This window comes from Cryptotermes secundus, unplaced genomic scaffold (genome assembly GCF_002891405.2).
Source record: "Cryptotermes secundus unplaced genomic scaffold, Csec_1.0 scaffold73, whole genome shotgun sequence".
Taxonomy (NCBI): domain Eukaryota; kingdom Metazoa; phylum Arthropoda; class Insecta; order Blattodea; family Kalotermitidae; genus Cryptotermes; species Cryptotermes secundus.
Window position 1 is genome coordinate 786018 of NW_019738871.1, and position 16112 is coordinate 802129.

At 44.4% G+C, this 16112-nt stretch overlaps 1 protein-coding gene across 9 annotated transcripts in view; it reads right to left on the reverse strand.

Annotated features, from left to right (window-relative positions):
- The window catches only part of LOC111871062 (phosphatidylcholine:ceramide cholinephosphotransferase 2), a 151409-nt gene that overhangs the window by 73758 nt on the left and 61539 nt on the right, over positions 1 to 16112 (reverse strand). For 2 of the 9 annotated variants that reach the window (XM_023863819.2, XM_023863823.2), the window contains exon 1: positions 5141 to 6216. The exons of 6 other annotated variants lie outside the window; for them this stretch is intronic. In XM_023863819.2, coding sequence (XP_023719587.1) covers positions 5141 to 5199 — 59 coding nt within the window. In that variant the 5' untranslated portion in view covers positions 5200 to 6216. Of the gene's footprint in view, positions 1 to 5140; positions 6217 to 15258; positions 15481 to 16112 lie in introns of those variants that run through there. One more of the 9 variants, XM_023863818.2, reaches the window with a different exon arrangement.

The window sequence follows — 16112 nt, forward strand, 5'->3', positions numbered from 1 at the left end:
TTTATGTCACGTGAGTGCAGCTAAAGACACGCCATCCTTTGTGGGACTGCCAAAGTAAAATGAACAGAAACATCACCTAATTATAAAAGGAGTCGTTGCGAAGAGCCCCCCCCCCCACACACACACAAAACCGCGCAACCCACGCAAATGTTCCTTACAGGTGAAGGCAGGCTATATAAAATACTGTAACAGCGAATACCGGATAAGACACCACCTGCAATGCGTGACAAAATTGCATACAATTTGACATCACGACGAGTGAATTTAAAAAATTTTAAAATTATAAATATTTTTACAGCTGCACATGAGTTACGTGTATTATAATATTACAATTATTAACACTAATAAGGATCCATATTAGGATATTTCAGTAACGTGAGACGTTCTCAATGAAACTGCCTGATGATGGTCGCAAACGTGGACCGAAACATGTAGCAGTTATTAAATAAAACCAATGTAAATAATTTGATTTATTTTCTGTTGTTTTGTTGACGACCAGAATACAACCGTAATTGGAAACTCGTGTTTCCTCTGCCGCATTTTCCATGTCCTACATCAAACTGATTTTGATGAAAACTGGTAAAAAGGTAAAGTTGTCCTTGTACTTAACTAATTAAGCACTACGCCATGACGTATGAGGGAATGGATGTACAGATCCATGTTTTCTTGACCTCGGCACTAATTGGAGGTGAGTGGTCAGTTCACGCCCCGGCCGCTTTACCCCAGGTACCCACCGGATAGGAGGCTGGGTGGGCCCCAGAGCCAGCTTGGACTATGTAGAGAACAGAAAATTCTTGTTCCTACCGTGACTCGACCCCGTCCAGCCCGTAGCCAGTCGCTATACCGGCTCTTCATGAAAACTGGTCACACTGAAAATCATCGAGAAATTTCTATCGTCGTCTGTATCAGTCATATGTAACTCAAACCGAACTTCATTCTAAAGTGTTCGTAACATGAAATGTAGTTGTCTAGTATCGATTCTGGAACGATAAGGTATTTTTTGAACATCGTAAAAAAATTAGATTTGAGCTTCATGTACAACAAGCGATATGCCGGGTTATCTCCAACTAAATGCAATGATATTATCAACAAATACAAAATGCGTCATATTTACAAGGATATCAGTATCGAAGAGATAAAATTAAACTAGCAACACTGGGTTCGTGGATGATCGCGAAATCCTGCATGAGTATATTTTAACCGATATCCTCATCTTAAGGGAAGAGAGGGCATGTCACAAGTAGAGCAGGTCTGCACAACAGGAAAGTTCCTTGCCCCTGCCGAGAATGGAACACCAGTCGTCGGTGTAATAGCTCAGTCATAGCACTAACTCCACTAACCAAAAGCCGCGCCGTAGCTCAAGCGGTTAGTCGCTAGTTCAATCCCGGGTCTAGTCAAGTGGGATTTGTGGTGGACAAAGCGGCGCTGGGGCAGATTTTCTCGGAGTACTTCGGGTTCCTCTGCCAATCTTCATTCCACCAACTGCTCCACATTCACCCTCGCCTATCATCTGGGGCTGGTACAATAGGCCAGAAGTGGCCGCAGTACAAGGGACATAGTCCCACCCCACTAGCAATAATAATAAAAAAAATCCACTATCCTGCCTCTTTAATGCATACGTATCAACATCACCGGAAAAACAGCCATATTTTGGGCCACAGCCAGAAGATTCGCCAGATTTCACTTCTTTGGATTTCGCAACAGTAATTCCAGAGCAAGGTTGTCAGCCCTGCGTCCACCCCCCAACCTGGAGGATCACGTCCATGTATTTATGTCCCCCAGTGACAGGGTGGCCCAGTTATGCCCCCAGGCACTGGGTTCTCTTTTCGTTGCCTTCCACGTCTCACAGAACTACGGTGGAGGTGTACTAACCTGCCTCCACATGAGGTTAAATGCAAAAGCTGTATGTTTAAAAAAAACAAGGTTAGACATTCTAAAGTCTTCGCCCGCTCGAACGCTGGAATAGTTGGTTCGAATCCCATTCAAGGCATCGACGCCTGTTTCTGTTTATTCAGCGTTTGGTAGCGGCCTTGCGGCGGGCTGATACCCCGTCCAAGGAGTACTACTGACTGTCTTAGATTAAGAAACTGAAGTGAAACGAAGCGTTTCATGGATGCCCAATGCTGCAGGTGGGAGCAACAGGAATTGTAGTAGTAGAAGACATGAAAGTTTGTTCTCGTTGTTTCGGAGGAAAATGCTGCATCTATCTTCTGGATTGAAGTTATTTCTGCTTCCAAAAAAAAAAGAGGTAACCAGATTGCACCGCGTCATAACCCAGACAAACACAATCTAAACATCCAACGACGTGAAACCCTCCTAAGTCTGGATTAGAATCTGAATCCACCATGAAATCCACTGTTTCGTGAATCGGAACTCGCTGAGAATATTCTGACAAACGTTTAGTGAGCTGAACCGCACGCCTACAGGGCTCATACAGCTTGGCTGTCATAAACAGCCCACGTCAATACGCTTCGTACTGCGATGACAAGGGTCGGATCCCATTGAGAGGTAACAAGTGTGGAAGTGTATGGGATGACATACCAGACAATACGTACTGACACTTTCTTTAGCGAGCGCGTATTATGAAGTCATACCGCGCCTCCCATCGAGCCCGGCTGGTCAACTCCTCAAATTCGCTTCACGCTGGCGTTGTTTACAAAACTAAACGTCGGCGGGCTCTGACACCGTGTAGCCTTATATGTGCATACAAACATCGGAGTATTTTATATTTACATTTAAAGACCGGTAGGTCAGGTAAATTCTTTTTGGTACTCGCCAGCACAGGCTTTCTTGGTTCCCGGTCTCACGACTCTGGGAGGAGTGCAACTACCTCTAACTCCCTTCAAAGACTGAATTTCTTGCCGTCTCAAAAAACTCTCTTCTAATAATAGAGAGAGCGAAGAAGAAGTGGGGGGGTGGTATTGAGAGACACTACATTGGGGGGGGGGGNAAACCACGGAAAACCTTGGTCGAGCTGGCCGGTCTGAATTTCTTCTACATTATATACACGTATACAGATCCAGTCCGTACCTCACAGGAAACATTACGTCACCGCTACAAAGCCCAACCGGTTAATTCTGTTTGGGGAAACAGTCGCTGTTTATTGTGAGAACCATACGGAACACACAGATACACTCTGTGGGCAGAATGCAGAGTTTTAGTGTGTTAAAGCAGGTGGCACATATAGTAACCACTGAGCTTTGAAGGGTTAATGATTCTGTCAGTATCACAGACAGGATTCTTAGTGAAGAAACGAATTGCAAACGATATGGAACGAAGTGGTCGCAGCCTAACATGAAACACTATCCTGTTATTTGTTTTTAGAGACTGAAGAAAACTTCGAAAGCATTCAGGGTTAGACAGTAGTCAAACCGAGATCCGAAACAGACACCCATCGAATACAAGTCAGAAATATCGCCGTTTTAGCCACTCTGCTTGGCAAATCACAAAACCAACAAAGGTTACCCACTTCGAAGGAATATGTCGCCTCCATGTCTAGGATCGACAGAGAGATCCACTCTACAATACTGTACGGTATCATAACCCACAAGAGCACGACCTGAACATTCTCTCTGCATTTGCCTTCTCAAGTTCTCAAAAGGTTCCACTAAACTCCAAGTGAATCCTGTTTGTATTATTTCACTTTCATTATTTTGGAAAAAGAGAAATGGAAGTATCCTTATGCGATCCCCACGCTATCTGTGAATCCACCTTTATTAACTTTGAAATGCCTGAACCAATCTCTATGAAACTTGGTATTTACACAGAGGCACCTGAGCCCATCTCAACGGCCTATTTCATTAATCTCTCCCATCGGTCTGTGTGCCTGTATGTGTATCTCTCCTATCGTTGCTAGGCAAAGGTTCGGTAAACTTTTTCCCGCCGCAACGAATATAAACAATAGTAGAATAATTGTTGGATGTGTGTGTGTGTGAGTCTGTCTCTGTTCCCCTATCGTTGCTCGATTACAACTAACTAACTAACTAACTAACTAACTAACTTACTTACTCACTGATGGAGCTGAGCCATTATGCAGCTACTCAAGAATTTCCCAGCATTTTATAGAACCCGAAGGTTATTACCGTGTTCACAAGAGCCCTCCACTGATGCCTATCCTGATCCAGATCAATCCAATCCATACCATCCCATCCTATCTAAATAAGATCCATATATTTTACAGCGGCAACGAAGAATTGTTGGAGGCGTCGTTTTCTATGCGGTCCGTGTCGTATAAAAGGAAAATAGGCGATTAGTTCTTCCCAGAACGTGTTGTTAATTATAAAATAAAATTTCCTATTTGTGAAGTTCAGCATAATGGTTGCATTAGCAGCTTGCCGTTCGATAGATCGAACACATAGAATAAACATCAAGCTCGATAATGTCTCGCACTGAAATGTCAGCAGATGATGCAGAAAGGGGTCAAACAATGAATGGAGAACGAGGTTTAAAAAGGTCAAATGTAATCCTTCGGCTCACAAAGGACTAGAAGCCCCTTTCAGCTTTAGTGCAAAGTTCGAAGAGCATACTCAATACTTGGAAGTTTTCACAGCGGTGGTTAGGAGCCGGGATAGCGTGGTCGGTATAGCGACTGGCTACGGACTGGACGACCGAGGGGTGGGAGTTCGAGTCCCGGTAGTGTCCTTCTTGAGAAGCCGCCAGTTGCGCAGCTATTCAAGAACCTACCAGCATTTTATTGAACCCGAAGGTTCATTACCGTGTTCACAAGAGCCCTCCATTGGCCCCTATTCTAAGCCACATCAATGTAATCCACAACACCCCATCATATATAAGATCCATTTTAATATTATCACCCCACCTACGTCTAGGTCTTCCTAGTGGCATTTTCCTTCTGGCTTTATTTCTTACGTTCCACTATCCCTTTTCCTTAGCTTAGATAGTATATCCGAAAATCCCGTCCAAGTCCGAGGTCCTTTGTAATATTTTGTAATAATCATTTCTTTACGGGGAGACATATAACGGAGCTTCAACAATGAGCAGACTTTCTTGTAGACCAAACTTGTGAATATGAATTTCCCTTTTAAGTACAGGACCTACAGAATTCAACATCAAACCGCCACTGAAGCAGATGAAAACATTACGAATTTAACTAGCCGCCACTGAGAAGTTCCCCATCTCTCACCTGAGTAGTGCACGCCTCCATCTTTCACCTGTTTCCACAACAATGAGCTGAAGCTTCATCGCAGTTCGGGCTACACCAAAATCGGTATGTTCACTTGTTACCAGTTTGCAATGAACTCGTAAGCACAACACTTGATAATCACCGTATCACGTCAAATCCGCCCGAGTTTGTAGACTGAAATTTAAGTACATGTCAGTTCGCCCAAGCTGCTACCTCGGGGTCCTTTTTAGTGGCAATCAATAACAAACACAGAGGCCAGAAAATATAAATGTTGGTTATGCAAATGTCACCTTAAAAATATTAGGAAGTTCTAACAGAAATTACTTAGTAAAGAGATCAAGAACTTTCCAGACTTCCTTATTTACTTTGTCCTGTTTATGAACAAAAAAACCTCAAACATGTTTTCGAGCAATCGCTTCTGTAGTAAGCATACGAATCCAAACACACCAAAACAAAACCGTATCACTGTCAGAATTGTGGTTACGTCTAAAAAAACACATTCACGACACACAGAAACCTATTTTGCTATACAACAATGTTTATTTTCAACAAAACACTTGACTCTTTTAAGGTTATGTACTACTTAACAATGTACGATGAAAATTTATTTTCTTCTCCACTTTACATTTCACAACTACAGCAGGGAACTGTTTTTACTAAACTACTTTACTAGTTCCACTTTCCAGCACCGAATATACCGTGACGATGACCTACTGTCCGCAAAAATGTTATTACGCCACTGTTAATACGTATATTACTCAGACATTCTAAAATCGACCGCCACGTACTACGCGAGATGAAAAGGTCTGCAGCGTCACCAATAAATACGTGCAGCTTACACACGTCTTGAAAACGAGAGGCAAGAAAGTTGTGTGCTACATGTTCAGCACATTTGCTTGTCAGGTACTGCGAAACTATACATCAACAGTCTAAATTTTCACTTGATTTTATAGCGTCCGTAACACCATTATGTTGAAACATTTTTTCCTTGGAAAGAACCCACTGACAGCTGTCCAACGTGACTCTACACGAACAGATTTCAACATCCTCACAACAAGAACCCAAGTCATCCACTGCCGGGATTTGCCACGGTCCCGCGCAAGCGCACCTGCCTCGGCTAGCTTTCCCCCTTCCACCTTTCCAACAGTCACTGGAGTGAACACTACGGGATGGGTTCACATACGAGCGAAGCTACGTAACACTGCTTCCCGCCATGCCAGGAACAACCTGTTGCATTTCCGGGAAGCCAACCAATTTATCCATTGAACTCTTGCTCATGGAAACAGGTGAATGAATAAAGTGCTTAGGGTAAATTGACCCCATGCAGTAAACCTGATAGTCGCTCAGTTAAACCATACCTAAAACATGTTTCAGCTCGAGTCGTCATCAGATAGTGACATGGCACGTTACGTCATCATCATCATAAAATCGTTAGATTCTACTTTCTTCTTACGAGGAGAAGCAAAGGCGCCATATTGGAGACGTTCATCTTCCCTTCCGCAAGACTGTGCATACTGAAAGCATGACGTGTCCTCAGACAGGTATTACACACACACAAAATGATCAAGAAATGTCCAGTATTTTACGCAATATGGAGTTACATTACCGCGTTCAAAGGGGCAAAATTATTCTAGTCTGCACCTTCCCACCCCATTATCTTAACATCCATTTTAACATTATCCTCCCATCTATTCATAGATGCCAGATGTGGTTACTTCCATATAGGCTCTTCGACTGAAATTTTATGCGGATTTCGCAACGTCCGCACGCATGCTACACGCCCTACATAACCTACTCATTTCAACCTCCTTGATTTTATCGTCCTAACAGTAACTGGAGAGAAGTTAAATTTGTGAAGCTCCTCATTAAACATTTTTCACCATCCTCACCTCATTTCCCTTCTCTTTTATGTCCGAATATTTCCCTCGCTATCTTCCCTCCAATATATTTTATTTTCTTACTGGTACTGACCAAGTTTAACGTCGGCCGCGCCATACCTCAAGCGGTTAGTCGCTGGCTTCCCACCGCGGTGGCCCAGGTTCGATCACAGGTCTGGTCAAGTGGAATTTGTGGTGGACAAAGTGGCGCTGGGGCAGGTTTTCTCCGAGTCCTGCGGTTCCCCCTGCCACTCTTCATTCCACCAATTGCTCCACATTCACCCTCACCTATCATCTGGGACTGGTACAATAGGCCACAAGTGGCCGCAGTGCAAGGGACTTAGTTCCACTATACTAGCAATAAAACAAGTTTAACGTCCGTTTAAAACAAAAAAAAAATGTTGAACTAAGAACGGACGTTTCGGAGACCTGTCTCCATCATCAGGGTCGTGTGGTGGATGGCCGTACATCACTGATATTTATACCAGTTTGTCAGATCGCTGCCTCGTCCTATTGGTGTATTATACAGCAGGTGGGCGGAGTCAGATTGTGGTCACCCAACCGACTCTGACCTTTCACCGTGTTGCTTATATAAACAGGTAAAAGGTAAAGCTATTCCTGTAACAGGCCCTGGAGGCCCATAGGGATGTGAGACATGGAGGCTCCCACACTTTCTAGACTGACAGCCAGTCTAGGCTCACAGATGGCGGTGAGCTGTCAGCCTTACGCACCCGCCGGCCGCCCTTTAACCCCCAGTATGATTCCCGGTACTCATTTCTGTCAGAGGCAGAGTCGACCCCAGGGGCATAGTGCGACTGGAGAGATTAGGTAAAAAAAGGTAGTGTTGTCACTGTGCTTAACTAAGCACTACGCCATGAAGACGTATGGGGGAGTGGATGCATAGCTCCATTTTTCTTGACCTCAACATTAGTTGGAGGTGAGCGTTCAACTTCATGCCCCGGCCGCTTTACCCTCTGGGAAAAGGTCCCGGTATTCATTGGATAGGAGGCTGGGCGGGCCCCAGAGCCGGTCTCAACGCTGAGGAGAAGAGACAATTCTTGACCCTATCTGGACTCGAACTCCGACCCCTCGTTCGTCCTGCCCGTAGCCAGTCGCTATACCGACTGCGCTATCCCGGAAGGATTAGGTCAATTGAAGAATCATAAGACCTGATCGTTAATCGAACCAACTACGCTATCGAGTGCCCCAACATAAACATGTAAAACTTTTCTATACTTTAACGTTTACATTTCTAGTCAAGACGGACAAGTTTTAGATACTGTAGGTCTGAATTAATCAATCTTAGAGCAAAAGAGGGGGTGGGGGAGAGTCTGCGAAAGTCCCACATTTTGACGGAATGCAAATTTTGTACTAACGAAGATAAAGAATTCACGTGTTTAGTAGTTTCAGATGTTACATGTCTCCATTGTGCCATTCATCTTATTAAATTTGAATGGAGTAACACAAAGCGCCGCGCGGCTTGGAGTAACGGTAATACTGTACACTCGCATCTGGCAGGTCCTAGGTTCGAATATCGGCCTGAACACCGCCTATCCTGACGGAGATATTATGGTTTTCCTCCGTCCCTCTACGCAAATGACGGAATAGTCCCCGGATGACACAACCTTCTTGGTTCTGTAAGGTTCTGACAATGGTGGATAACACAATTACTGTTTTTCTTTTACTTTTTCCATCGTCCGGAATTCTAGGAAATAGAAAACACGTTTCGGAAACTAGATCTTTTTCCGTCTTCAGGTGAGGACTGGACCAGTGATTGAGATTAGCTCTTTCTAACGGGCCCAACTGGTCGGTCACGGTAGCCGAGCGGTCTAAGGCATGCACTGTCTTCGCTCACTTGGAAGCCGGGATCGTGGGTTCGGATCTGTTTCCTGTGAGGTACGAACTGAATTCTTATATATTATTCTTATACACTGCCGGTCACGGTAGCCGAGCGGTCTAAGGCGTGCACTGTCTTCGCTCGCTCGGAAGCCGGGATCGTGGGTTCGAATCCCACTTAGGGCATGGATGTTTGTGTGCGTTTTTCTGTGTTTGTATACAGGTAGAGGCCTTGCGACGAGCTCATCACTCGCCCAAGGAGTCCTACCGTATGTGTAAGATCTAGTAAACCGAAGTGAAACGGAGAGTTTCATGGAGGTAGGCCTAGGCCCGAATTGGGGCTGTAGCGCCACAGGAAAAAAGGAAAAAGAACGGGCCCAACTGAGTAGGTGTCTTCCTTCCTCACCTCACCTCCCAATCCAACATTCGATGCTGCACAGTTTAGATACTGACGGGACCGCTAAATGACTCACTCACAGGTAAAACAAATTATGTTCACTTGTAATGCAGGGCAAACAAACTCCCTACTTGTTCTACAGCAATTACTGTCACCTCCTGTTATGAAACTATTGTAACATATAGACCCACCGCCAGGTAACAGCTGTGTAAACAGGGGACAGTACAACAGCCGTTGCTAGGCAACAGATGTTTTTTTTTTTTTTTTTTTTTTAATTTTCCGGTCCTAAACTTCGAGAAACAAACTACGGTATTAAGTGGCGGCTCGCAGGAAACTTTTGGGTAAAACTTGAGTGAGAAGTGGANCAGGACGCGACGAAAAGGGAACTCTCAAATCTGAGACAGTAAAATATGGTCGCGAGTACCAAGGGACTCGGACCCGAAAAAGACTGCGCTGGCAAGAACCAGCAGCATATAGACCCGTCCTGTCGTCAGAGAGGGCACAAAAATAAGACCGTAACTGTCAAACAGTAACAAATATCTGGTCATGATCCACATTACTGACCGTCAGTTGCGATGTAACTTTGACTTTTTGACCTAGTGTAGAGGCAGGTTCGAATACTTCCAGTTACAGTGATATTTGGAGTGTGTAATTCGGTGAGACTGTGGCAGTTATTTGTAGTTACGAGTGTAAACGACCAATAAAGCCCACTTACCAATCCCAACCTCGTCTCTAGTCACACTCAAACGCGCGATATGCTGTACTCACTCCAGGTGCGCTGTGGCATTCCAATTCAAACCTTGCACTAACACACTTCTTACACATGCATCATCCGCATTTAAGGACTGTCGGTTACTTTCGTCCGCTTAAACATGGCCATTATCACACAGACCTACCTACGGTTATTATGAAGCCAACCATACATGTGTCATTTTGGTTGCCTACTCGCCGTAATTACAGTGATAGGCTTGTTTCGACGTCACAGGATCGCTTTACACCAAGCAAGGTAGAGGTAATTTGTCCTTCTGCTTAATTAAGCACCGTACCATGCCATGAAGACATACGGGGGAGTGTAGGTATAGATTCACCATTACTGACCTCGACAATAGATGGAGGTGACTGGTCAGCTTCACGCCCGGGCAGTTTTACCCCCAGAGAAAGAACCCCTCGTACCCATTGGATAGAAAACTTGGGTGGGCCCCAGAGCCGGTGTGAACGCTGTGAAAAGAAAAATCTTGCCCCTGCCGGGAATCGACCCCCCCCCCCACCTGCCCNTAAACTGTCGCTACACAGATTGAGCTGTACTAGACTAAAACAATAAAAAGTACCTCGTACAAAAGAAGCTCGGCAATTCTTTCAGATATAAATAAATATTATTTGTCGTGAAACATATCTGAGGGTGTATGTCACATCTTCGGTAGGCAATTTTAAGGCGCGTCCACATAACTCGTGCTCGTGGGGAGACTCGTCTGGCTTTTACTTGTGTTCGTAAATCTTCGTCCACACTACTTAAGTTGCTCGCCAGGCTTCGGCGCGTGAGGATCCGTATATTTTACTCGTAGTGTGTATAGGCTGTAGTCGTATTTTAATTTATTGGCTATAGTTTTTAAATTCAAAATTTAAAATTTGCTTGTCGCGTGACTTGTCATATCGTCCACATTACTCGCGAGCATAGCGAGTCACACGAGCACGAGCAATGTGGACGCGCCTTTACAGAAACAAATGAAACCTCCGGTAAGCGAATTTTCGTTCCCACGTTTAAAATTGAATCTGGCGACTTCGTTATGCCCGTGTAGCAATATATCCCTCTATCTGATAACCCTACGTACTAGAATGAAACGGCTTCATACTAGACGAAAATGACAAGTATGTAGGGCTGGACTATGCAGTCGGCATGCAGATGGATTTCTATAACACAATTACAGCCATACACGCACTTCAGCCGTAACCAGAAAGCAAATGGTACCATACGGAGAATTTGTCTCTTTAGCGACGGCTTATATTCTCATACTGTTCTGTCTCGAATCTGAGGCAGTGAAATATGGTCATGAGTCTCATGGAACATGGACCAGCGAATGACTGCGCTGGCGAGCGCCAGCGGCAATTGTAAACGGCAGACCAGAGAACGTCCCACATCAACAAATCCACAATTGTCAGACAGTAATAAAAACCTGGTCGTAAGCCCCAGATTGGTGTTTTATTTCCAGACAGACTGGCCGACTGACCATCGGTCTTAACATAACTTTGGTGCCGGTGTAACTCCGTGTGGAGGCGGGTTCGAATACCTCCACCGTAGCCCTAGGAGTCGTAGGAGGCGACAAAAAAGTAACCCAATGTCTGGGGGTCCATCTGGGGCACTGTTTCTGGGGGAACCTGGACCCGAGAAAGCATTCGCTGGCGAGGGCCAGCAGCAAATGTAAACGACAGACCCATTCACTTGTAGAGACAATGTTACATAAGAACTATAACTGCAACTGTTCAGTTGCAAAAGAATAATGGTCATGGGTCTCAAGGGGCTTTGGTTCCAAGACGAAATGATTGGCGATAAACTTCCAGTAGTAAAGTGACTCTGACTCTGATTCTGGTGCTGGAGTACGGAGATATGGACTGGCTCTAACGATGGGGGGCCCAACTGAGTAAGCTTTTACCTGAAGATGGAGACATGATCCAGTCTCCGAAACGTTTTAATGATAAACAGAACTATGGATAGAGTCCAAAAACACAATAACGGTATTAAGTAGTTACTATAGGATTCTGACGATGGTGTATAACACACTGATATATTGGGTTTTTGGACTTTATCCATCGTCCTGGTTCTTAAGATAACAAATAAAAACACGACGTTTCGGAAACTGGATCTGTTTCCGTCCTCAGGCGAAGGAAAACACCTATTCCGTTTGGTCCGTTAGAAAGAGCTAGCCTCAATCACTCAATCACAATCAATCCAGTGATTGAGGCTAGCTCTTTCTAACGGACCCAACAGAATAGGTGTTTTCCTTCACCTCAGGACGGAAACAGATCCAGTTTCCGAAACGTCGTGTTTTTATTTGTTATCTTAAAAACCAGGACGATGGATAAAGTCCAAAAACCCAATATATCAGAATAACGGTATTGATATACCATCGGTACAAACTTTTAGATCTTAGTTTAACCGGTTTATAAAATTAGCACAAAGGAATACGGAATACATTATAGAATCAAACAGAGCGGAAAGCGTAGCGTAGTTGGTTGATGCACTATGCTACAAGCCTCAAGGTTGCGGGTTCGAGCCCTGATGAGGTGGATTTTTTTTTTCAATTTACCTAATTCTTCCAGCCGCACTATGGCCCTGGGGTCGACTCAGCCTCTTAATAGAAATGAGTACCAGGGATCTTCCTGGAGGGCAAAAGGTGGCTGGCTTGTAAGGCTGACAGCCTTACCGTCAACTGTGAGACGAGGAAATGTGGGGGCTTCGACGTCTCACAACCCTATGGGCCTTGAAGGCCTGTTACAGGGATAGCTTTATGACCTTGTGTAGAAGGATTTATTACGGATAAATCTGGTTGACGATCGCAACTGTTTGACATGTGTTAGTGTTAAGTGTCCCATGCCGAATTCGAAGAAAATGCATTAGCGCCGATGCCACATCACAGATATGCGGACACACATGATCTCCAGAAAAGGCTTTCTTTCCTTCTTAGCCTGTGCATGTCTGTGAATCCCCCCAATCAACGTTTGAATGCCTGAACCTGTCTTTATGAAACTCGGTATGTATATCCTGACACCTGAGCCCATCTCAACGGCGCACTTACTAAATCCCTGCCATCAGTCTGTGTGTCTGCGTTTCTGTGAATACCTCCTAGTAACTTCTGAATGCCTGAACCAGTCTCTATGAAACTCGGTATGTATATCCTGACACCTGAGCCCATCTCAACGGCGTACTTACTAAATCCCTGTGTGTCTGCGTATCTGTGAATCCCTCCTAGTAACTTCTGAATGCCTGAACCAGTCTTTACGAAACTATGCATGTATATCCTGACACCTGAGCCCATCTCAACGGCGTACTTACTAAATCCCTGTGTGTCTGCGTATCTGTGAATCCCTCCTAGTAACTTCTGAATGCCTGAACCAGTCTCTGTGAAACTAGGCATGTATATCCTGACACCTGAGCCCATCTCAACGGCGCACTTCATAATTCCCTGCCCTCAGTCTGTGTGTCTGCGTATCTGTGAATCCCTCCTCAGTAACTTCAGAATGCCTGAACCAGTCTCTATGAAACTGGGCATGTATATCCTGACACCTGAGCTCATCTCAACGGCGTGCTTCAAAAATCCCTCCCATCAGTCTGTGTCTGTTCTATCGTTGCAAGGCAACGGCGCGGTAATCACGTTCCCGCCGCAATTAATACACGCAACAATGGAAGAATTGTTGGACGCGTGTCTGTGTATCACCTTATTGTTGCTTGGTAACAACTCAGGTACATACGTTCCCGCGGCAACGAAGAATTGTTGGAAGTGTCGTTTTGTACGCGGTCCGTGTCGTATCAAAGGAAAGTAGGTGATTAGTTCTGCCCAGAAGCGGTTTCCTTTGTAACGAACGCTTAAAAACTATGTCAAGTTTCTATACAACTTCAGCGCCTATTCTGTTATGAAGAAAAGAAACCTCTTTATCAATTTACCCACGATACTGTAAGGTCACAGAAGAATGTCATGTGACAACAGTCTGAAGACAGACGACACGAAATACTGGTGTGCATGCACATGAGTAATGTCGTGTTGTGTCATACGTTGCAAACGTTAACTAGGCTTAGGCCGCGCCATAGCTCAAGCGGTTAGTTGCTGGCTTCCCACCGTGGCGGCCAGGGTTCGATCCCAGGGTCTTGTCAAGTGGGATTTGTGGTGCACGAAGTGGCGCTGGGGCAGGTTTTCTCCGAGTACTTCGGTTTCCCCTGCCAATCTTCATTCCACCAAATTCTCCATCATTATAGTCACCCGGGGAAGGTACAATAGGACAATCAGTGGCCGCCGTGCCGAGTGGACCCAGCTGGCCTCCATCCCCCACTGTGCGAATTAAAAAAAATAACTAGGCTTACTGCCGCCCGGGTTCGCTCAATTTAAAAAAAAATTGTCGCACAAAGAATTTTGTGCATGACATAAAACAGACATTCATCGTTTAATAGCAACATTCTCTTATAATTAAAAAAATTCATGACAAAACACGTCTTTATGTACTGTAATAATATGTAACAAGTATAACACACGCAGTCACAGGAGCAAGACACAACACAAAGCACAATACACACACGATAGTGAAAGAGTGCTCCGACAGAAGAGGATATGTGACTTGCGTAGTGAGATACGACGTAGAGATGAAAAATCTTGAACAATTTTAATATTTTTAACATTTAACATTTATCAATATATATGATAAATATATATTTTAGTTATTTTAATATGAAGACGACAAGGCATGCAATGAACTAGTTTAGCGTAAATCGAATAAGCACCTGAAGATGGCACTTTTGTGCCGAAACATGTAGTGCGAGAGAGAGGAGATAGATAAGTGTATGCACTGGAAGACGGTTGAAATAAATCATGGACGTAACAAGTAATATTATTTACTTTTATTAATCTCATGAACCAGAATCCTTTTTTTAATAGTCTTTCAAGAAGATATTCTCACCCTTATAGAACCCAAAAGTTCATTGCTGCTTTAAGAAGGGAAATCCACTGGTCGCTAACAAAATAAGAAGTTCGTGTGCTTAATTAATTAAGCACCATGCCACGAAGACTATGTGGGAGTGGAGTCCCTATCCTGAGGCATATAATATTATATAATATTAAATACATTATAATATTATTACAACATTATATCATATCTTGATATTGACTTCCGTGGCAGCCTCAGAGACTCTTCTACCCTGACGATGAAGGAATGAGATTCCTTCGAAACACTGGTATCTTTTCCCCATGCTACACATCGCAAAAGACAACGGCCCACTGCAAACTGTCTTCCTGTGCGGTACCTACCTTTCGACGGGCAATTTCACCTGGTGAACTGGCACTAGAGGCTGCAACACAATATCCAAAGCTGTATTTCTTGAAAAGAAAAATAATTCAAGGAGCTTCTTTTTCTTGAAGACTCGCTTTAGAAATCGAGATAAGACGCTAACGTCAACATTTTCAGCAACCCTAGCCATTATGAAAATCGTAGGCGATTTCAAATCGTCACAGAGAGGACAAGTAACACAACCGCCTGTACGCCACACACAAGAAACTTTCCTAATTTATAATTACAGCCGCAAACGCTAGCAGCGAGCAGTCGGCCCGACATGCGCATTAGACAAGGCATGAGTATGTCAATGTCACAAAGGTATGAAGATATATTAGTGCTTACTCAGGTCCTGTCTCTATAGCAGCTTACAGTACTGTTATCCCTTCTACTTAAGCACGCAATTAAGCACTACACCGTGAAAGCGTATGGGGGGAGCGGAGGTACAGATCCACCATCCTTAACCTCGGAAGAAAGAAGAAGAGTTATCAGCTTCACAGCGTAGTCGGTATAGCGACTGGCTACGGGATGGGCGACAGAGGGGCCGGAGTTCGAGTCCCGGTAGGATCACCGAGCCCCTTATCCGATGGGTACCGGAGGTTCTTTCACCGGACGTAAAGCGGCCGGGGTGTGAAGCTGAGCACTCACCCCGACTAGTGCCAAGGTCAAGAAAATATGGATCTATACACCCACTCTCCCATACACCTTCATCGAGTAATGATTAATTAGTTAAGCATAGGGATAATTTTACTACACCCAGTGGACAGCAGCAATTTACCTGTCACCGCATCAGAAGGGTGAGTTCTAAAGGCTCTCAGACCTGTCACACAGT